This window comes from Myotis lucifugus, unplaced genomic scaffold, assembly GCF_000147115.1.
Source record: "Myotis lucifugus unplaced genomic scaffold, Myoluc2.0 scaffold_113, whole genome shotgun sequence".
Taxonomy (NCBI): Eukaryota; Metazoa; Chordata; class Mammalia; order Chiroptera; family Vespertilionidae; genus Myotis; species Myotis lucifugus.
This window is the reverse complement of record NW_005871161.1, coordinates 3,511,884-3,536,173: the sequence shown is the minus strand read 5'-3', so window position 1 is coordinate 3,536,173 and position 24,290 is coordinate 3,511,884. Positions and strand designations below refer to the sequence as shown.

Genomic DNA, 24,290 nt, shown 5'->3' with positions numbered 1-24,290 from the left:
TCTTTTAATTTTAAAGCAACAAGTTACTTCAAAATAAAGGCAATATGATTAGTATTTTATAATTTCATTATTTTATCAATTTCAGAGCCCCAAGAAAACTCAGATCTCAAAACAGGCAGCCTTCAGAATGTATTTTGCTTGGCAGCAGAATGGCTTTTAATCTCTTGAAATGGAATACCTTCACGTAGTACTTACTTGCTCTAGTTGACCAGCTTCCCACATCATCAATGAGACTGACACCCATTTTTAATATATAAACCTGATATTTAACTGCAAAAATTAGTTGCATTCATAAAGCAAAAATTCAAATATTATAAACTTCATGCTAAATGGTACTAGCTTTTTCTAATTGGGGAAAGATGGATCTAATAAAAAAGTGTAATTTTCATAATACTTTCTTATCAAATTACCAGACACATTTGTATATATGAGTACTATCTTCTTAGAAGGAATACTGTTATGTGTAACTTGAAATCTGAGCTAGATAAATCATTCACACCAAAAGGTATTATATACTGATTTTTACTACACAGTCTGGCTCCTAAAGAGTGGCTTTCAGCTTGATCCATACATGTGATACAAACATTCTCAAATACTTCAGGGTATGGAAAGGGGACATTAAAAGGCTAAGAAAATAACAGTAAAAAGGGCTTTCTTTTAATCCTAGAGAATGAAGCAAAAAGAGAAAGGTTTTGTAAGAGAAATTGGGAAAGAGGAAGGATTTGAAGTATATTTGGCCTTGGACACTTTTGACAGTGCTGCTTCAACTTGTAGAAGTTCATGGGTAAGAGAGGTCACAAATCGTTTCTCAGGAAAAAAGTGCAAGGAAAGCAAAGCAGCTGAGCAGTGAAGGAGAAAACACCACAAAGAGTACAAACATTTGTAGTTATGAAAATAAGAAGTTTAAGAAACAGCAAGTAGTAACAAATTAATCAGACATTAGTATGTTGGGACCTTTAAAATGACACAAAAATAAAAGGCTAATCTATAATTCTTTACAGGTTTACATCTGATAGGGAACACCTATATATTTTGAATCTGTCTCATTTCTTAAAGTTTTAACAACTGATTCCCATCTGAGAAAAAACATTTTAAAATTCTTAATCATTAAAACAAGCTTCTTGGCTGCACTTTGATGGGGTAATAAAAAAGCTTCACAGCATTAATTTCACTAATACCAAGGTTACTGCAATCAAGTTTCTTTATAAGGATAAATTAAATTTGCTGTCACCATCCCCACAGTATTGCAATCTTCAAGAAAAATTACACTGAAATGGTTACTGAAAGCTTTTAATAAAACATTAAGATTTATTTCAACAGAATGTTCAGGATCCCATATTAATAAAAAATATAAGCAAATAGGGTTGCATCTCGGCCTATGAATGATGCTCTCCACAATGGACGTACAAGTGTTTAAAATACCAGTAAGGGGATACTGGTTAAAGTTTATCTCTGACATTTTTTTTAAAAACCTATTAGCAGCTATGCCATAAAACTGATTTAAAGTAGTTGTTTTTTCAGTAACATTTAAAACAATCCAGCACTTGGTATAAATACTCAAATCCGCACACTGTACAAAAACATAATTGTGCAACACTCTGTAAACTAGCTGCAGTTTTCAGTAACTCTGTTCACCAACCACGTGACAGAATTGTAATGTTCTCCTAAGCCATATGCGTGTCTCATATATCTGAAAGAAAAAGAAAAAGAAATGACTGGTTTTGATGAAGGTAATTCTTTGTATATAAATGTTTATTATGCATATAACACCAAGCCCTCTGAATGAATCACTCCACAGATGTATCATTCAATAAACTGCATAAGCATATTACTTAAAAAGTTCAACAGCATGTGAAAAGCATAAGATCTTTAACCACGTCTGCTGAGTTTAAGTCCAATAAAACACAATCATTAGGGGGGGGGGGGGAAAGATTGAAATTCTGAGTACTCAATAAGCTTAAAATTTTTACCTAAATCCAAACCATTAATGACCACCTTAGTAGGTTTATCTAATAAACACTAAAGCTGATAGCAAACTCTCCATGCTGTGTTTCAGGAGACTTCTCAGTCATGTAAAAATACTTTTACAATATGAAGAAAAAGATATCTAAAGAATAAACAATCAGGCAACGTGAATATATTTGTTTTTTCACTTGTTAAAACTTTTAGCATTATTAATGTCAACTCAGAACAATATTCAAACTAATCCTAAAACTTTCTAACCTTTAGAAATGATTTTATTAACTCATATGCAAAAATAAATCACTATAGATTTAAATAATTATCTAAATCTCACATTTTGGCAATGCCTTTTAATTCTACAATTGCCTTTAACATAAATAAGCTTATTAAATTCTGCTGAGCAGAGGTGTTTTTTTAATTAATCAACAACAACCTAAAATATTTCAATAATCCTTTTTGTCTTAATTATGAAAAATAAAACAGTAGACATTTCTAGATACTTACACAAGTATTAGTGGTTTGTTTGGATATTCTTCGCCAACTACAATAGGAGGAGAATCTGCCTGTATTATCTCTATTGGTGTTTGTAAAATATGAGACAGGGCTCTTAGCTATAGGAAAGAAAATGTATTAGTATAAAAATAAATAAAAGTATAAATATTGAAATCATAAACTACTGAGGTATTCATGCACAGGGCAATCATTCAGAGCAGGGATTCTCTCTGTTTATCACTATACACTAAGAACCTGTCACACAGTAGGCACTTATATACATATTTGTTAAATTAACAAATATAATATTTATTAAATCGAATGCGAAAGCTTCAAGCCCTGGCTACATGATAGTTTCTTAGAAAGATCAATGTCATAGTAAATAAAGTGAAGGAATGGGTAGATTGGGCTCATTATATAGACTCTCTACTTTTGAAAATGTCCATAATAAAAAGTTTTTAAAAAAATCATTGTTAGAGCACCAGGCCAAATCAATTACAATTTTGGAGGGAAAGGGGGAAAAAGAGGGAACAGCACAGAATAGGAGGTTTATTTTTCTTAAAGCTTTTCAGATGATTGTAATGTACAACTAGGGTTACAGCCTCTGCTCTATAATTTTCAAGGTGCAAATAGAATGAGATATGTATCTGAACTGCACTACTGTTTCATGGAATTTCCATCCATTTAATACACAAGTTTAAGTAATTTTATACCACAGGACATAAAATTAGAACTTAAAGTGGATGAATAAGAGTTAGTAATACAATCAATCTTCACATAACCTTATGGAACAATACTGTTGTATTTATTTTTTTATTGTACTTATTTTAAAGACCTAGAATTCGATGCAGAGAACGGTTAAGAGGCCTGCCTAAAGTCATGAACAAGGAAATAAAATGACTTGCAAACTGAGGAAGTTCATAAACAAATTTGAAAATCTTTAAGTAGGGCCTTGATCTATGTATTGGCCCCATTAATCTGTCTAAAATGTGGTCCTTTTAGAAAGTTTTAAACAAAAGTAAGAAATTACTTCAGGAATCTGAAAAAGGTTCTATGTTTTCATACTCTATCATAAAATGTTCCTCCAAGGCACTTTTTTCTCACACCTAAAATAACATTTTAAAAAACCTTAACATCTCTTCCCAGTCTTCAGAAATTTTTTCAACCATAATTTAAATTTACCCCATTGAAAAAAATAGCAAATCTTGCCCAGTCAGTGTTGCTCAGCAGTTAAGCATAAACCTATGAACCAGGAGGTCATAGTTTGATTCCTGGTCGGTTACGAGCTCCATCCCCAGTAGAGGCCTAGCAGGAGGCAGTTGATCAATGATTCTCTCTCATCATTGATGTTTCTATCTTTCCCTCTCCCTTCCTCTCTGAAATCAATAAAAAACATATTTTTTTAAAAAAGAAAAAAACACACCAGCAAATCTTATTTCAAATGGATTCAGAAATGAACAATTTATGAGAAATGTCCTTCAAAAGATTTTTAAAAGGTTTTTCTGAATTTATAAAGAGTCACTTAGGTCTTTAATTCTCATATTAACTTGGGACTTTTATAAGAAAGTTCAAGCATCTTTAATACTTCTTACATAGTGACAAAGCTACTATGGAAACTTCCTGAGTTTTAGAGACCCAGGAAAGCCACACAAATTAATGGGCAGTTCCCCCTGGTGACTAGAAGAGGTACAAATATAGCACTACTCAGAATAAGATTTTGCAGAAGCATTCAAGGAATACCTTGAGACAACAAAGCTCTTTAAAAAAAAAATAATATATATATATATATTTTATTGATTTCAGAGACGAAGGGAGAGGGAGAGACAGAAACATCAATGATGAGAGAGAATCATTGATCGGCTGCCTCCTGCACGCCCCACACTGGGGATCGAGCCTGCAACCTGGGCATGTGCCCTTGACCAGAATTGAACCTGGGACCCTTCAGTCCACAGGCTGACGCTCTATCCACTGAGCAAAACCAGCTAGGGCTAGACAACATAGCTCTTAAAATGAAACACTCAGAGCCACCACAAACTATTCAAGATGCCTAGTCACTACACAATATTAATTAGACTGCTAGACTCATTCATCTGGCATTTTAGCTTACAAACTCCTATGCATATACTCCCTGCCTTATTTAGTGTCCACAAATGATCTACCCAGTATGCACAGGGTTTTTATTATCCCCATGCAATAATTAGGAAACTCGAGCATAGCAGGTTGACTAACTCCTGCAAAGTCACAAAACTGAGAAGAGGGAGAAGCCAGGACCCAAAGCTTTCCCTCTCATCTCCTGACTTTCTAATAACGCAGGCTGTCTCATCATCTTAGACCACTTAGGTGTTTTATTTTAATAAAACAAAGCTAACAAAATAAGATAAATAATTGGAACTAAAACAAATGATCGTTTAAATCCCTACAAGTGTCTAAAGGTATATTTTCTCACACTTACAAGCCAGTCGGTTATTATCAATTAGGAATTCAGGACACATTTGTAATAGATTTGTGTGGTAGGGCTTGACCTGTAATTTCAATAAAAATACTGTTTTCTATTTTTGATGTAATTGATGTTACTTTTCCAATACTGACTTTCATCAGTTGAGCCACTAGGGTAAATATCACTGTACCTGAGTAAACTCTTAACTTTCCTAAGTCAAAAAAAAAAAAAAAAATCAAATACTTTGTCAGTAGCAGCATCACAAATGGAATCACTAAGGCAGACACACTAGCCTCACCAACCACAGCTCAAACGCTGGGCTATTTAAAATGAAACTGTAATTCCCTTCCTGAAGGTACATACTTACAAGCCTAGAAATGTTACCTTCCTACAAGTCAATGCTTTGTCAGTAGAGAGACAGCAAGTAAGTAAAGAAAAGGAATCTTCAAAGAAAAACTAAGATCATCTGAAAAATGTCTGGGATTTAGAAATAATTTACCAATCCACAACCACTATGAACAATTTAAACTTACCTCCAGCTGGCCTCCCCATGCAGCTGTGTTTATAACATCATCACAGTACTTTCCAAACTCTTCTGTAGAGAATAAACAGAATATAGCACTTAATAATTGTCATAACTCTTGTTATAAAATCCCTCTTTATAGTTTCTACAATTCCTAATAAAACTACTCAAGATTTGAACTTCCTCCTTCTCTACCTGTACTCTCCAGAATTTAGTCCACTTACAGATCCAAACTTAATTCACTACAATTTTCCACCACCTTTCATCCAAGAGCCAAGCATTTCTGCTTCCTTCCCTCAGTCTGAGACCCAAGGAAGGGCCTTAACTACATAACAAGCCTACTTCCCTCTCCTTATCCCAAGCAATGACTCCCCCAAATCGTCAACTTATTCACTACCTTGACATGTACGTTAAAGCCTAAAGCTGCACCTGAAAGAATACGCCAAAAGAATAAAAATGTAGCCTCTATAAAACCTGCTGCACCATAAGATCTTAAGAAATGTGCGAAGAGAATCAGAGTAAAAGCACATGTGTTGAAACTCCTTTCTCAGAGGTAGCATCCAATAGGGCCTTCACTTATTATTTTGGAAACACTTACCTTATTTGCATCAGCATCGTATATAAAATAATATATTTTAACTGCAGAATTAAATACTTAAAAAATTAACTTCCAGTACAGCAACTTGTACTAATATCTATTAAAATTATAGAAAATAATTCTATCTAAATTTTGAGATCTTTTCCCCCATAAGGATTATACCAGTTTTTCTTATTCTGTCTCAGGAGGCATTTGATTTAACAATAACCACCACAACTGCAACACCAAGACATAGTAAAGAGAAATAAATTACCTGGAGTATACATATCTCCTGTATTGGGGTTTGTTAAAAATGGCAGAAAGTCTTCCATGTGGCTTTGCATATAGTTAGCAGTTTGGCTTCTTAAGGCAGCTACAGTCAGAGGGCATTCCCGCTCTTTCAGCTGATCTTCAATGGCTCTATACATACAGTGGCCATCCGAGGGAATCTGTTTAATTTCCAACTGTCTAGCTGCCAATATTTGAGCAAGTTTTTCACTTTCTATATGTCTAGCTCCATATAAGTTCTCAATTTCAGCTTCAGCTATCCTTTCTTTCTGCTCCTTTTCCAATGCAGCTTTTTTATCCTAAGAAGAGGACAACATAGGAAAGTTAACTCATACAAATGAGGACTAATTTACATTTATTAAGGAGATAGAAAGATAAGACTCTTAAAACACTTTTCCATCTTTCTTCCTTCTCCCACAAGCACTATCCTATTGCTGATATCATCACTTGTAGAATCTTCTATACTGAAAACTCCTTTTTTAGGACAAACTACCTTTCTCACCTGTGTATACCCAACACCTAGTTCTGTACTGCGACAAAAGCCCTCAAGTTTTTCCTTGAAAAATGTAAAACTTTTAAAAACTATATGCCTACATGCCAAGTTTCTAAAAACTTTACTTACTGATTTCAATGTCCTGTCTTAAAACTGGCTTATCCTAGTTCTAACGCACACCTTATCAAATTTAAGTCCAGGCTCATACCAAGCTTTGTAACTTACCACTACACCAGTGGTACATTAACATGATAAAGCCTTTAGAAGGGAACAGAAATTCTACTTATATGTATCTAGCTTTGAAGAAAATGTGTGTGTGAACACAGACACAAATATTTTATTCACATAACAGATAAAAATATTCTTCTAGATAAAAAATTGAAATATTATAGATAAGACTAAAGTTCCCCTTAAGGACCACTGCCAATCCCAGTGCCTTCTCTAGCGGTCTGTTGTATATCCTTCTAGATTTTTTCCTATACATTTTATCTATTTATTAATTATTGGTTGATTTTAGAGAGAGAGGAAAGGGGGAGAGGGAGAGAGACAGAGAGAGAAACATCGACTTGCTGTTCTGCTTACTTATACATTCTTGGTTGTTTCCTGTAGTGTCCTAACTGCGGATCGAACCTTAAGCCTTGGCGTATCGGGAGAATGCTCCAACCAATTGAGCTACCCAGCCAGGGCCTCCTTTGCATTTTAATAAATATAGATGTACTCATAGAAAATGTGTAAAAAAACAAAATTTTCTTTTAGTAAAAATGGTATACATTACATCCTGTAACTTGCTTTCCTTATTCAAATGTCCTAAGAAATCTTCCCATAAAGTGTATGCAAAGAAGGGGGGGGGGGCAATGAGAGATTTGTGATATGAAGGATGGATAGGAGGTAGAATGAGAAGGTTGGAGAAAAAGAGAAAACATTCTTGACAGTTGGACTAGGAAGGGTGAAAAACCAGAAGCAATATGTCACACAGATGAACAGAGCGCATATAACTAGAATACCAGAGAAAAATGTCAAGAGCTGAGGTTGGAGAAAAAAAGATAGTTACAAACAGTCCTGACTTAACGAAGCTTTGACTTAAATTTGTTTGACTGTACGATAGTATGAAAGCATGCACATTCAGTGGAAACCTTACTTCAAATTTTGAATTTGATCTTTTCTCAGGCTAGCAATACGTGGTAGGATACTTTTTCATGACAGCGGCAAGTGACCATGAGGGTAAACAACCATATGCTACAGTGCGGTCATTGTGTTAGATGATTTTGTCCAACTGTAGATGAATGTAAGTGTTCTGAGAACATCTACGGTAGGTTAGGCTAAGTTGAAACTCAGTAGGTTAAGTGTGTTAAATTTCATGAGTGTTAGTTCAGGTCCTTTGACAAAGAACTCCATCATTTTTTTCCTACTCTCTTCTTATATAACACGTAAGATGTACTGAGCACACAGCACTGACTTAAATACTTGGTGAAAAGACTTCCATACCCGTCTCTTTTGTGCTCTTGATATCCGAGGCGGCTGATTCTCAAGAACCAAGTTTGAAATGTTAACAGCATCAAAATCGCTCTAAAAAAAAAAAAAAAAGAAAGAAAAGAAACAGAGAAAGCATTAACTAGTTAATAAAAAATACTTTTAAATTAGTATTCAAAGTATCAGAGCAATTATTGAAAATCACAAATATGTGTAATCCCGTAATTCAAATTTGAGGAACAGCAGTAGGTCAGTATTAGATAGCATAGTTCTGTCTCCTTTCTCTCTTTATAAGAGAACATTTGCAAGATCCACAAGAAGTTTCCTTAGAGCCTTCCAAGACAATGTTCCTCCCTGCATGCTTTTCTTCCTTCTTAGCATGCCCACCCATTAATCTAAATAATGTTTCTAAGGCCAACACATTCAGCACTCTACCCTTTCCTTCTCTAAATGTTAGTACTCACAGGATAGACAAGGTCTCGTGCTGGCTCAGTGCATTACTATCTTCTTAACCGCAAATGTGGCATTAACATAATTAACCAGAACCTAATGAGCATTGCTTCTTGACCCTGGGAACAAGTTGAGTTTTTACTATCTTTTCCCATCTACTATAGGTAGAATTTAAGTTATAAATATCATCAAGACATTACAATGAATTTTAAACATTAAATGGGGATCATGTACTTGCTGGAGAAAAAAGATGTTAGCCTTTTAACTATCAGGATTAGTAGCTCGTATTTTATTACTGAAAATAAGTGAAGCTAGTTTTTAGTATGACACATACACACACAACATTCAGTGCCTCTAATAACTCGCCAAGGCTACAGTCCAAATGACCAAAATATCAAATCAAAATCAGATTAAGATTTCAAAGAGTGGTTATCACCTTTAGCGAAATTAGTATTCTTGTATTTTTCAGAGGAATCTGTTAAAATGTATAAATTGCCATACTGACAATAGGCAAGATACAGAGAAGCAAAAAGAAAAAAAAGAGAAAGTAATGACATAATTCAGGCAGCTTGCAGAAAGGAAACAAGCTTAACTTAATGAAAAAGTTAGTAGTCCAAAATAAAATGGCAGTTTGTATTTGAACAGTTGGGTAATATGTAGCTTAAGAATCAAAGATTTTTGTCCCTAGAAACCCAGGAAAGAAATTTCAAAACAGAAAGACCTGAGAGAACAAACAAAACTATCTCACTAAAAAGATGGGGAGACAAATAGGAACACCATGATTATGACAACACAATTAAAAACCCGGAGCACCAAACTTGTGACCTGCCAATAACATATCTAAGGGCACAGAAGGCCCGGATCTTGATGACTGGCTAATAAAGTTAAGGAAAATGAGACTGTTTTACACAACAACCGCTGTAGGTCAGTACATACAAGCTGTTTTCCCTGGCAACAGCAGACCAAAAATGAACCAAACAGAATAAAATGTAATTATGGCAGGAGAATTCTGCATAGACATAAAGAACTTCCTGACTACCGAAATGGAGTGAGGTTATGGGGTCTGACCTTTGATATCCAAAACCCAAGCAATAAACTACCCCATGATACAAAATTATAACAGAACTCCACGTTCACATCTGGCTTTGGCACTTAGCAGATGCTATGAATTCAGGACAATGTTCTTAATCTCAGGGAGTCTGTTTCCCACTTGAAAATGGGGTTACCTGCGCTTACGTCATAAGTAATACCTCCGTGTGTTACTCTGAGAACCATCACGAGATGTTGCATGCAATACGGCCAACACAGTGCGTGGCACACAGCACCTATCAGCTATAATAATAAAATGATGACAACATGCCCCAATTTACCCAAGAAGCCAGTACATTTTCCTTCATTACCTGTCCCGAAAGCACTTTTACGCCTTAAAAGTGATTTCACACTCACTGTCCCTCTTGATGCAGACAGTACCTTTACTCAAACAGCAGAGTCTGAGGATATCTGGAGAAATTTATGCCCAGGAAAAGGTTTTTTGTTTTTGTTTTTTTAAAAATATATATTTTATTGATTTTTTACAGAGAGGAAGGGAGAGGGATAGAGAGCTAGAAACATCGATGAGAGAGAAACATCCATCAGCTGCCTCCTGCACACCCCACACTGGGGATGTGACTGCCACCAAGGTACATGCCCTTGGCTGGAATCGAACCTGGGACCTTTCAGTCCGCAGCCGACACTCTATCCACTGAGCTACATCAGCCAGGGTGTGCCCAGGAAAAGTTTAAGTAACTGTACCCACGTTACAACCATACTTAATGGCAGTTTGGGGACCACACATCTGTCCTTCCAACTTTCATTGGGTGAAAGCCTCCTCTAGTCCACATTACCCATCTGCCCGTCTTCTGGGCAAGGACGAGTTAAAAGTGTCCCTTCTTTTGCTGACCTCCCTTTACAAAAACACACACTCGACCACAGAAAGAATGAAGGCAACGCCTGCGCATGACTGGGCGATTCCATCTCCCTCCACACGTACGATTTTATGCGGCTGATGTGGACACCTGCTGTCCAGCACCGGGGGCGGGGAGAGACCCACCTGAGCCTCCTGGGAAGCCCGCTTCAGCTGCTCCAGCTCCTCTCTGTGCCGCTGCTCCATGTCTGCCTCCAGCTTAGCAACCTCTTCCGTGAGCTGCTTCCTCCTCTTCTTGTCATTCTTGGGAACGGCATTCTTCATACCTTGAATTTTGGCTGGAAATCCACCAAAAAACAAAACACAAACACACACTTTTAAGTCCAAATCGAGGGGTTAGAGTTAATGAGAAATAAGGGGATGGTGAAGGGAGAGGGTAGAGAAAAAGTAACTATGGAAACAAGAGTGAGTGCAGAGCAACCCGACCAGGACCGAGAGGAGCCAGAGGAAGAAGCTGAGTGGCCCCCGCCCTCCAGACAGTCTCATTGACGACCCTGTGAGTTGGCCGTGGCGGGCGACAAAAGAAAAATAAAAATGACGGAAGTGTCTCCATCTTTTCCAGCACCGCTTCGGACCCCCCAAATTGAGGTGAGATATTTCCAAACGCACCCACGAGGGCCAAGGGCAGGTGACAGGGCAGGTGACGGGAGGGAGGCGGGGCTCGTTCTCCCGGGCGGCGCGGAGGGTCTCAGACCCCGGCACTCGAGGGGCGCGGGGCAGGGGACCGCGGGGCCGAGAAGGGGGCGCCCCTGGGGATGAGAGGATTCAAAGACTCCGGGGCAGGCGAGGCGAAAGGGAGTCGCCCACCGGCCACTCTGGAGAAGTCTGGGACGAGGCGGATTCGAAGCCACGACCCCCCTCACCTTGCAACTCCTTCTTCTCTTTGCGTTGCTTTCTCACCAGCTGCTCCTCTTCGTCCAACTCGTCTGCCAAGCCTTCCTCCATGTCCACCCGGTGCCCGCACTCGGAGGAACAAGCCGGCGCCGCCGGCTGGCGGGCACCTCCCACCCTTCACCCCTCACCCCGCGCGCCATTGGCTAGGCTGGCGCTAGCCCCGCCTTCAAGGCGGAACCGGATAGGCCAGATCTCTGGCAGGAGGAGGCGGGGAAAACGGAACGCTCGCACATGCGCACTGTAGTGGGACACGCCCACCCTGGAGGGGAGCGGGAGCCGGGAGGCGCGGGGCGGGCTTTGCGGATGGAGGGCGCGGTGTGAGCAGGGATGAGGTCGCTGCCTGGAGCCTTTTGGGCCAGAAAGCTGCGCTCAGGGCTCTAGGTCCTGATGTGAGGCGCGCAGAGATGACATAGTGAGGACCATTTTGGAAATTTGGGTTTTTTTGTTCCATTGCTTTTTTAAATCTCACTTTTGGTTCCATGGCTAAGAAGGCCTATTGAAAAGGTAAGAAAAAAAGAAAAGGTAAGAAAGAAAAATCAAACGTCAGTAAAACCGTTGAGAACTATCAATAGGAATCCCTCCGTTGAATCAGTCAAACAGTAGGTAGTAAGTTGTTTATTGTTTTAAAAGTGTTTAAAATAATAGCAACAGAGGCACTTTAAAATGGAGTTTGAGCTGCCATCCCCAGGGCAACGGGACTCGCAGATCTTACTCCTCAAACCTTTGGAATTTGTTAAAATGGCCTTTGGACTCGGCCTAAAACAGCATTGCATCCAAACAATAGTTTGCAAAGATGACAATAAAACCAGGCTAAAAATTAAACACGTGAATTAGCATCACTGTGTTAGCTAATCTGCACCTACAGAAACTCCTGTTCATGTAATTGCTTCCCTTCCTTTCCTCATAAATACCCCTGCCTTTGTTGCCTGTGGGCCCTGACAATAAAGATACCTACTAGAAGGGATCCTGGCGGCCAAATGGGCTCAAATTTTTAAAAATAGAGCTTTGCCCTGGCCCCTGTGGCTCAGTGGTTGGAGCCTCGTCTTGTGCACCAAGGGGTCATGGGTTCAATTTCTGATCAGGTGGCAGGGTCCCTTGTTGAGGGGTGGGCATGAGGCAGCCGATCGATCTCTCCAATAACCCATACGTTAGCTGAACTTTCCTTGGTTAGTTTTGTATTTAGCACTGGATATATAGCTTCTGTATCTAAGAAGAAGTTGATTCGTTAGTTCCCTGCTGTCAGTGGTACCCGGGGCTCCTGTGTTGTTTTTGCCCCCACAAACCAACATCCTTCATTGCCTGGGGGCCATATTGAGCAGTACAGAGATGGGAGTTTTATGTTAAAAGGGAAGTGAAAATAATTACACCAAAATTGGTTTTAGTGTTGTGGCGAAAGTAGGATTCCCCGGTTCCTTGTAGAGAAGGGCGGATTCTCCATTCGGCTCAGAATTCCTCATTTAAGTCTCATAGCTTCTCAATGAAGCCATTTCTAGGATGCTTTAATAGAATTTTTTTTTATCCGCTTTTTGTACTTTTAACCGTCTCTCACAGAAGAGATTAAATGGAAATTGTGGAGAAGTACAAAGACAGAAACAGCCTCCCCGGAGGGTGCTTCTCAGTAGTCAAGCAGGCAGCCGGCCCAGAGCCTTTTCAGGGTAATATCTGAGAGAAATGAGAGTCATCTATTTGGAAGAAACAGTAAACAAGTTGCAAATTTACCAGAATTTTATGAGCCTACTGCTCTGCAGAGGAATGGAAACACATGAATCCAGACTAGCTATAAACTGAAAATGCAATCAACAGATTATGATGATAATACCTTTCTCTTTGGTTTCCTTAGCTGAGTAATAGGGCAAAATGCCATTTTAAGGCATCATCACAAATGACTGGTTACTTATATTTAAGAGGATGCGATGTTTTCCTAAGCATACATTTAGAATTAGTTAAGTCACATTGTTGCCTTTGTTACAGGGAGGCTTAACTTACCATCTTTGGGGCTTATCCATATTAAATAATAAATGTATTAAACATCATTTTCCAAGGTAAAATATGTACTCTGGTATACATGATTTCACACCTGAGAGAGAAAGTTGTTTTTTAATTGAAATTATTTTAAATTTAAAAGTTTCAAGGTTTAGAGGGCTTTTCTAGTTTTATGATAATTTATACTACTGATTTTTATATATTCTTTTTAAGATGATTCAGTGCTTTCCCTCAGTGTGACTGTCATTGGCCTTCCTGATTTGGGTCTGTGGGCTTAATTCAAAGCATCTAATCCTAATCTGTAAATGCTCTTCTAACTGTTAATTGTATGATGGATTTTTTTTTTGTTTATTTTGCTTGAAGGTTATTCATACTTTTTAATTGGCTAGAAATAAAGTTATTCCTGCTTATAAAAATAAATTCATAAAATTATTTAAGTAAATGAAAGACAAGGTCAGAGGTGAGTAGATTATAAAAAAAAATTTGCTATGAAGGGTATAAACATAAAAGGAACAAAACAGTGTACAACACAAAAACAGTTTATTAGAAAACCCAGAAAAGGAGATTTTAAAATAGGGTCTTTGTTTCAATTAAGAAATAATGGTTAATACATAATACCTAGTTGTACTTAAATGCAATAAAACAATTAGCTCAAAATAATGCTAAGAGATTATATTGAAATGGTTCAGATGTGGGTATTGGATTCATCTAGCCTTATCTCTAACAGGAAATGTGAAGTGCCCAGAAACAATTAGAAAAATATGTTAATAAAAAATGAAAACCCCACCTAGCTGGTGTCGTTCAGTAGTTGAGTGTCAGCCTATGCACCAGGAAGTCATGGTTCTATTCCCTGTCAGGGCATAAGCCCAAGTTTCAGGCTCAATTCCCAGTAGGGGGCAAGCAGGAGGCAGCCAGTCAATGATTCTCTCTCATCATTGATGTTTCTATTTCTCTCTCCCTCTCCCTTCCTCTCTGAAATCAATAAAAATATATTTTAAAGAACACCAATATACCTATCCAGTCTTGAAATTGAGGTGTAGAAGTAGTGACCAAGTGTTTAGTAAATGGGAACACGGGCCCATTCCCATGCTCCAACTCTCCCTCCCACCCCGTGGGAAATATAATGAAGGCCATCAGTTACAGACTGTGCGACCTTGGGAGTCTAGTCAGCTCCCAAGTCAAGAAAACAGCCAGCAGTTTTGACCTTACATAGCTTGCTTGAAAGCACATCCCCCTTCCCTTGTACGACCTGTTTTTCTCTGTTTTCTGTACTCTATAAAATCTTGTGTTGGGAAAGTATGGGTGGTGGCAAAACAATGGCACTGGCCAGCACCCTCCGTGTGGCCAGTCAGCAGGCCGATGGGACTTAGCAGTTCAACTTCACTAGTGACAGCATGTGTGGCGGAAACTTACCCACCTGGCTTCCATGGGGTCTTCCCATGTGTAAGTAATAAAGGCTATGTCCTTCACCTCTGGTCCTTGTCCCTGATTTTTTTAGGACTATCAAAGAACAGCGTGGTGCTCCCAGGAATGGAGCTCTTATGTTATACCAAGGAATAATCCATAGGATGGATGGATATATATATATAGTGGGGTTTTAGAGAGGAAGGGAGAGGGAAATAGAAACATCAGTGACAAGAGAGAATCATTGATCGGCTGCCTCCTGCATGCCCCCTACGGGGGATTGAGCCTGCAACCTGGGCATGTGTCCTGACCTGGTTCATGGATCAACGCTCAACCACTGAGCCACATCAGCCAGGCTATGTTACATATTTTTATAGAATTATACAAGTTTTTATGCACATTGGTGTGTGTGTGTGTGTGTGTGTGTGTGTATGAGGATTCAATGAGGTTAGCAGAAATTATATTACCATTTTATATATGGTGTCAAAATGGCTCAAAATAGTTGAGTCCTGTGTAAGTTAGATAGCCAGTGTCAGTTTCATATGCAATATCATGACTCTAGATCATATTGTATGGAGCTTTTTCTTTGCATTTCAAATTCTCTCCTTCTAAGGACTTAAATTTGTGCTCAAAATGTTTCACAAGAGATTGAATGACCTGCTTTAGGATTCCCAGTAGCCACCCAACGGTACTAAATTTTCTTGTGACTATAATTGTGTTGATGTTTTACATTCACATTTTACTATGTTTACATTTTTAAAACAATAGTAATTTAACATGAAAATAAAAATGTACATTTAAATTTTTATTCTCATTAATGAACTTCAAAAACTCTGCTCCAAGAGTGATATTTCTTCAGATATTTCTTTAATTCATCTCAGTTTATCTGCTCCCTAATTTTGAGGTACTTTGTTTATATTCTTTTGTAGTATCAGTTGTTAAGTTGCCTTTAATTTTCATCATCTTAGTTCTCATAACTAAGATGAGGAAAATAAGGAGTGGACTTTGCTTTTTCAAAAAAAAAAAAGGCATCAAACTAGATTATCTTCCTGGGAATGACAGTTCAAATTAATCAACTCTTTTTTTTTTCCTTAGAGAGAGAGAGAGAGAGGATATGAATGAATGAGGGAAAGATTGAGAGAGAGACAGCTGAAGTCAATGAATGAATATGAATAAGGGGAAAGATTGAGAGAGACACAGGTGAAGTCAGCCAGTGCTCAGGAAGAGAGGGTATGTTCCTCAAGCTCTGAAGAATCAAGTGCCTATGCGTTTAATTAGCAACATCTTGGTACTCTGTGCCTCATTTATATGCTCTTATTTGGTGTGTTACATTTCTGCCATTATCCTTGTGAAAGGAATTTTAGAGACAAAACAGGCAGGCTTAGGGAATAAAGAGGGTCCATGGGAGAGGAATGCATATGTGAAGGACAGAGGTATCTCTGGCCTGAGCAATTAAAGCAACTATAAGGTAGATCAAAAGCAGTCCTGACCTGAGCAGCTTGGAGAGCCATAGGGGAAATAAAACATCTCCAGCCAGGACAACTGAGAGAGAGCCATAAGGGAGGAGATCAAAAGCAACTCCAACCTGAACAGAGAAGATGGATATGTGAAGGCTAGAGAAATGCCACAGGATAAGGGGGAAGACATACATTCATGGAGGATAAAAAAAAAAAAAAGTCACAGGATATGGGGAAGAAGGAAGCATTTTGGATAGAGGAATGTTGCAAGATAAGGGGGAGAGGGAAAGGGGGGAGGCACCAAGTGGGCTTTGAGCTTTGAAGCAGAATGACCAGTGAGGAAAGCATGGGGGTCCTAAATTGAGGAAGGGTCCAATTAGAAAGCGTCAGGGTCAGACAAAGAGTATATAGAAACTGGAGACAAAGGGGCATGAGACTGATTTTTAGATTTTAGATTTTTCCCATTAGAGAGAGAGAGAGAGAGAGAGAGAGAGAGAGCAGGCTTTTCCCCTGCCCAGATGGAGTTTGTATATGCTTCCAATAAACTTCTACATGTTTTATTAAAGAAGCCTTTACCAGTACTCCACGAATTTATGCTTCATCTTTGTTGGACAAGAACCCGCAAGAAGAAAAGTCTGCACCCCGAGCCCCACGTTTCACTTGCTTCTACATTGCGGGAGAAAATAATTTAAACAATCAATCCAATCAACTGGAGTAAGCATAGCATGACATCCTGGGGGAGAAAGCCTCTATACTCCAGTCCAGTGAGGGTGGCACCAGAGAGTAGCCCCCACACCAAGGGGTGGTTTCAGTCCTCCAACAGAAACCCTGCACTCTCAGAAACTTATCTGTACAGATGACAAGCCCTTGTCTATGCAGCTACAAGAAGCATGCGTGTGTCTACATTTCTCCAAGGGAAAAGGGAAACTTCCTTTGCCACAATCCAGAGCCATCCGTCTATTTTCGCAGAGCAACACAAGCCTTCCAACTGAGCCTCAAGTCACAGATTCTAGGTTTGTGCATCCCGCCGAGGTCGGATGGCTTTAACAGACACGGTTGGGGAGACTCCCTCACACCTTCCCACGGTGCTGCTGCTCCAAAGGCCTGCGAGAGGACGTTGACAGGGCTGCTTCCCACGGCGGGCACGGCTGCGTGGCAGCCCCACGCGGCGTTCGCGGCTCCAGCGGGTCCAGCGCTCTGCGAGGGCCGCTTCCAGCCCGAGCCGGGAGGCGGGCGGTGCGGGCTGCTGGCCAACTGGGGATGCGAGGGCATCCGTGCGGCAGCGACCCGGCCCGGTCCAATGAACACATGGACTTTTCCTGTGAGTAAATAACCTGCCTGCTTGATTTTCATTCCCAAAGGATCCCTGTTTGGTGACGTTTCGCCTGGCAGCGCCGTGGCTGCCGCCGCCCCCGCGGGCCTAGCTCGCTGCGCCTCGGCTCAGCTCAGCGGGGACCCGGGAGAACAGCGACCCCCCGGGGGCGGGGAAAGCTCCCCGCTAAGGCCGGGTCCCCCTCCCGCGATCGGCGGGCGCCAGCTTGTGGGGATCGCGCTGCCTCTACCTCCTCCTCTCTGAGGTCGGAATCGGAGGAAGAGGAATCGGTGCAATTCGCAGGGAAGGGCGGCCAGAGACAGCCGACAGCCGCTATCCTACCGCCCTGGACAAATCCGTGTTTCTCTCTACCCTCTTCCCCCGGCACCCCTAGTCATTCCTTCCCGAATTTCCTCACCAGTCTACCTTAGTGGTCGTAGCCATGGTTTTGATCAGTTTCCCCACAGTTTCAGCGATGTGTATCTCTATTCCACAATCCCACCCCACCGGCGCCTGCACCCTTTGCCAAGTGTGGGTGGCGGGGCCCCGGGTGACTGCCCTCGGGACCACCCACGCACTTCCTTCTGCGCGGCTGTTCGCAGCAGGTGCAGCGGGCGGGAGTGAGGGTCTGCGCAGAGCTGGAGCCAGGAGCCGGCAAGAGCAGGGGAGAGCGCAGACTCGGGACCTGGGAGCCTGGGGGGCGGTGTGGGAGCAGAGTCCGCGGAAAAGGGCTGAACCCCAGGCGGAGAGCCGGCGGCGATGGGGGTAGCTCTGGCTTTAAAAGGGCGGGGATGACTCTATGTATTCCTTATTTGATCCTTTGTGAACGCAAACTCCCTCCTCTCGCCCTCCCCCATCAACCCCCACCCCCCACCCTCCACTCCCCGCTCCTTACAGGATCCAGGACTGTGGGCGGCTGGGGAGCGCTCCCTGGGATGCAGCCTCGGAGGCTCCAGCTCGCCCAGCTGTGTCCTCCCGGCGCCGGAGCCCTGACACAGCTGGATTCGCTTAGCTGCTCTGCAAGGATTCGGAGCCAATTCAGCCGCGTTTGAAAAGGTAGCAGCGCCGAGATGCCTTTTCTTTCGTTCGTATTACTATTATTATTATTGTGCAATAAGCTGTCGTTTTGGCTTGGAGGGTCAGAGAAGAATCCACGACCTCATTACTGTGTTTAATCTAGGAATTTCAAGTGGGGTTTCTCAGAATTTAAATGTGGTTCACCGAGTTGGTAATCAAGGTGGCAGAGTCTTCCAACATAGACCCTTTCCGTTTTATGTAATGAGAGACCCAAAGAAGCTCGGGCTTTTCTGTGATGCATAATCTGTATTCATTCCCTCTCTCCTCTCTCTCTCTCTTTCTCTCTCTCGCTCTCCCCCTCTCTCCTTCTCTCCCCCTCCCCCCGCTCCTCCTCTCCCTCTCTCCTTCATTTGTATCATTGGGAAACTCGTCCAGGGCCACTGAAAAGTCAGGAAAGGTTGAAATCGGATTTTCCACGGATTCCTACTTGCAACGTCAAATAATATCGGGAAACATCGCCACCAAACAAGTATGAGGATATTATTGTGGAGAAGCAATTAACCCCTCCCCAAATACAAGGCGCCCGGGGAAAGGTGAGGCCGGAAGGCAAGGAAGCCCTTTGGAGGAGAGCGATCTGGGGAGCGGCTGCAAGTGGGGTCCCAGCCCCCGAGCTTCAGTACCGGAGGGGATGGACAGCGTCTCCAGCCTGGGCTGCAGCCACCGGGACCGAACTGCGCCGCCGCGGCCCCTGCTGCTGTCCTTGCCTCCGCCGGCAGCGGGGCTGCCTGCTCCTCGCATCTGAAAGGCGGCGCCTCCCGGTAACCCCTCGTCCCCCCTCTCCTTCTAAGTAGAGGAAAAACAACAACGCTTCTCACCCACCTGCTACAGCGACCATTTGGGGCTCGGAGGAGTGCTCTTGTTGCACAGGTTCAACTCTCGGCAGCAACTTCAAAAATAATTTTCCGTGGGGGCCTGGGAGACATGCAAACAGAGGAGTGAAGTCCAAGTTCTTTGAGGCTCTGGGAAGTCATGGGCTCTGCAGTGAGGATCGAGGTGCTCAAAGGCCCCCACTTTTTGGAATAAACAATGCTCACGAGAGGAGGCCCCTGTTTTTGGATATACTGGTAGCTTTGTGAGAGGAGGTTCCAGAACTATTCAGAATCCTACGTTAGAGAAACGAACAGGCATCTAATTCTTTCAGTGGGCAGGTAAGTGATAAGACTTCTTTTTCTGTTTATTTACAACCCTACTTTTTCAAGAATTTCGCAGAAAGATATATACAGTATTATTTTTCCTTGTGGATGAAGTAGATAAACAATTTGATTTTTAAATAATTGTTCCTGCATCATGATCTTTGGAAATCTCTTGCCTAATAACCTAGTTGAATATTTTTATTGTTGAATATTTTATTTCTCTGAAGTCCCTTATATGACAAGAATATTAAAGAATTTATATTGGGTTATATAATTACAGTAAAGTCTTTCTTGGGTATTTTTTATATTGCTGGCCTAACATACTTTTAAATTTATGTATGGATTGGTTTTCCAAAATCTGGACTTCCGTTAAGAGGGTTGTTTTTTTTAATCTTATACTTGCAGTTTAAAGTGATCTTGTCTGTGTTACATAGTATGAAAAATTCAAAAAGTATCAAGTAGAGATTGTTTAACCACTCCATCTATTATATTTTAGATGATTATAATTTGCCAAACAATGCACAGGAACAAACACATGTATGCATACACACCTGATTCCTCTTTCCACCTGAACACCTAAGTACTAGTATACCTACACCTGTAGAATCTTAACTAAAAAATACACACATTTTTACTTAGTGTGGTCTTTCCTGCCTTTTAAAGCTTAAGACTGCTTGCTCAAAATGCATTTGCCAGAAAGCAGAAAATGAGAAGCTTTAGTGTGCCTTTTAAATATATATATATATATATATATATATATATATATATATATATATATAGAGAGAGAGAGAGAGAGAGAGAGAGAGAGAGGCCCGGTGCATGAAAATTCGTGCACTTTGTGCACTCGAGATGCGGGGGGGGGGGGTGTCCCTCAGCCCGCCTGCGCCCTCTCGAAGTCCAGAACCCCTCTGGGGATGTCTGACTGACAGCTTAAGCCGCAGTTGGACATCCTTAGCTCTGCCTGCTGTGGAGGCAGGAGAGGCTCCCGCCACCACTGCTGCACTCGCAACCATCAGCCCGGCTTGTGGCTGAGCAGATCTCCCCCTGTGGGAGTGCACTGACCACCAGGGGGCAGATCCTGCATTGAGCATCTGCCCTTTGGTGGTCAGTGCGTGTCATAGCGATCGGTCGTTCCTGGTGGCTCTGCCATTAGGGTCAATTTGCATATTATCCTTTTATTATATAGGATATATATATATATGTGTGTGTGTATATATATATTGATTTCAGAGAGAAAGGGAAAGGGAGTGAGAGATAGAAAAATCAATGATGAGAGAGAATCATTGATTGGCTGCCTCCAGCACGCCCCCTACTGGGGATCAAGCCAGCAAATCGGGCATGTGCCCTTTTCCAGAATCAAACCCAGGACCCTTCAGTCTGCAGGCTGACACTTTATCCACGGAGCCAAACCAGCTAGGGCTTTAGTGTGCCTTTTTGGAGAGCTGGGTTTTTATAGCATTCTGACTTAGTTCTATAAAATAAACCTGTCACTAAAATCCAGAAACGTGATAGAGGAAAATAGGTTCTTGACAGACCATAAACTTTAAAGTGTTCATTAAATCTGTTTTTGTTGATTCTTATTTCTGGAGTCTTCCCCTAGAGCTTTAAAACTACCATCTTTCATAGTGACCTTGATAAGCATTCGGCTTTAATGAAAAGGACTCATTTAGGTAAAAGAAGTTACACAGATTTATAGCGTTCGCCTGACACTTCACTAAGGGCTCCATCAATTCCAGTGCACACGTTCAGTTCTGTGGAGAGTGCTGACTTGCAAGGCTGGACTTTCACAATCATGGAAGCACATATGATGCTATATGCATAACCAACACTGTGGAAAGAGTTTGCCCCTCTGAAAAACTACAGTTCCTTAGTTTTTTCTTTTAATTTGTAGGTCACATCTAAATGATAATGAAGTACTCCTAATACATACCCATACATACATGCCTTCCTTCTCAGTTTCAGCACAAAAATCCCGAGCCAGGAAAGATGGTATTTGTTGGTAGATTGATGGGCCCTTGTTTTGAATTGGCCGAGAGTAGCAATTACACTCGGAGGGAAGAAAATCCTTCTTCACTGGCACTTACCATTTACCACGAGCCTGCTTGTTTAGCAGAAAGGGAGCCGGGACATCTGTGTCATTGAGCTGCTTGGGGACTGTATTGCTGTTTATAGGTCAGAAATGACCATCGCCCTAGCCAGTCCGGCTCAGTGGAAACAGCATCGGCCTGCAGACTGAAGGGTCCCAGGTTCGATTCCAGTCAAGGACACATGCCCGGGTTGCAGGCTCAATCCCCAGGGAGGGGCCATGAGAAAGGCAACCGATCAATGATTCTCTCTCATCATTGATGTTTCTATCTTTCCCTCCTTCTTTCTTCCTCTCTGAAATAAATAAAAATTAAAAATAAAAGAGAAATGACCATCATCTGAGGATTTGGATTCCTTCCTAGGAGACCTACGATGTGCTCCTAACACAACATGATTTTTTTTTTCTCTAACCTGAGAGATGTGAAAGTGAAACTGTCTCATGAAATAATTAATGATGCTTTAAGAGACGTATGGTATATCGTTAGACTGATATTTTGGTCATCAATTAACGTAGACTCTCGTGGCTGGCACCTCAAAAAATGAAAGCAGAAAATGAATTCTAGGAAGCAGAATGTGGCCATGGTTACCCTCTAGTCAGCAGCGGTTCTCAACCTGTGGGTCGCGACCCCTTTGGCAGTCCAACGACCCTTTCACAGGGGTCACCTGAGACCATCCTGCATATCAGATATTTACATGACGATTCATAACAGTAGCAACATTACAGTTATGAAGTAGCAACGAAAATAATGTTATGGTTGGGTCACAACATGAGGAACTGTATTTAAAGGGCCAGAAGGTTGAGAACCACTACTCTAGTGGTACAGAGGGCAGGCTCCCCCTATGTGTGCGTGAAACGGCACAAAGTAAAAGTTATCTTTGCCTAAATCCTTTGGAGATTTAGTCATAGAAATTAATAACTCGAATTCACCCTTCCAAGCTCAGGCAAAGTGCACGGAAGCTCATAACAATCATTATCTTTGCAGAAATGTCATTCCCATCGAGATAGAGTTTGGTAAATCAATTTAATGCCCACCTAGATGCTAATTCTAAGTGCTTCCTCCCCAGGAAGAGTGGGTGTTAATGTTAGCAAACCTTTTTTTGCACACAATCACTTGTGTTTAAAGTTAAATCAATGCTTTATTCCAGGATATTCAGATCCCAGTAAAGGAAACTGCTTGATAGTTATTTTGGCCCATTAGGGAAAACAGACCATTGAGGTCTGCAGAGAACTAGACACAGTAATTCAGCATCCCCTCCCCGGTTGAGGGCAGTGGTGGTGCTGACACTGCTTTGTTGGTCAAAGGTTGTTGACCTTTGATTACATTTGAGACACAAAGGAGAAAAGTGACATAGGATTGCATAAACAGGAAATGTAAAGTGTATATAGGACCAGAGGATAATCAGAAATGAGCCCTGGCATCCATCCAATTGCTTTTATTTATTTTTTTGACAAGAAATGGTGTGTGGCAAGTGGGACAGGGAGTTCTGGCCTGAATCTTTAAATTATAAAATATTATAAAAACAACCTCTTGTTTAACGTTTTGTGTAGATCATCTGAATATTAACTGGGTATTTCTAATCTCATTACTGATACCTACAGATCATATTGGATTTCAATATCCAGAGTTTGCCTTAGAAATTTGGGGTGATTTGAATCAAGGTATGTGTATATCAAAAAATATAAAAGTATGAGATGATAATTACTAGAATTGAAGAAGGCCCTCAGTAATTGACTTTTATTTTTGTGTCATTTTAAAGATGTAAATTCCAGGCAAGCAACTTGCTTATTCACCCAATTCTAACAAGCAAGGTAAAGCTACTAGTGAAGAAGAGCGTGTTGTAACCTGGAAATGATTTTTATAGTCATCTCAGCTCTCAGAAACCTGTACAATGAGTCATAGAATAGCACTCAAATGCTATTCTTATTTACTATTTTCTTCCTGTTTAGTGTAGGTGAATGAGTTATACAGGGGGTGTGCTCAAAGAGACGACATGCTGCGGTGTGAAATATGTTACCTATCACGATGTAGCAGAACGAGTGCTGTTTGACAATCCAAACATTAGGATTCTTGAATGCTTGTCATAGATCTTAGGCACGTCACTGGACCCAATAAACTTAACTTTTCTTCTGTAAAAGGGGATACTGTCCGTACGGATTAAGGTACAATTCTAATGTGACATCTAAATCTTTGTGGGATGAATGCGCAAATGCCTACTGTGTGAAATATTGGAAAGTCCCAATAGAATGCTTTTGAGAGTGTTTTGGAAATGGAAGTGCTAGATCTTTATG

The 24,290-nt window shown here is 41.0% G+C and overlaps 1 protein-coding gene across 1 annotated transcript; it reads right to left on the bottom strand.

The window, feature by feature from the left end:
- Positions 1-1,274: 1,274 nt before the first annotated feature.
- Positions 1,275-11,689, bottom strand: OTUD6B (OTU domain containing 6B). Its single transcript, XM_006109777.3, is given in 8 exon segments — positions 1,275-1,690; positions 2,467-2,573; positions 5,425-5,486; positions 6,266-6,578; positions 8,258-8,338; positions 10,782-10,933; positions 11,519-11,629; positions 11,632-11,689. Coding segments are annotated over 8 exon segments (969 nt in total). The 3' UTR covers positions 1,275-1,605.
- Positions 11,690-24,290: the final 12,601 nt, after the last annotated feature.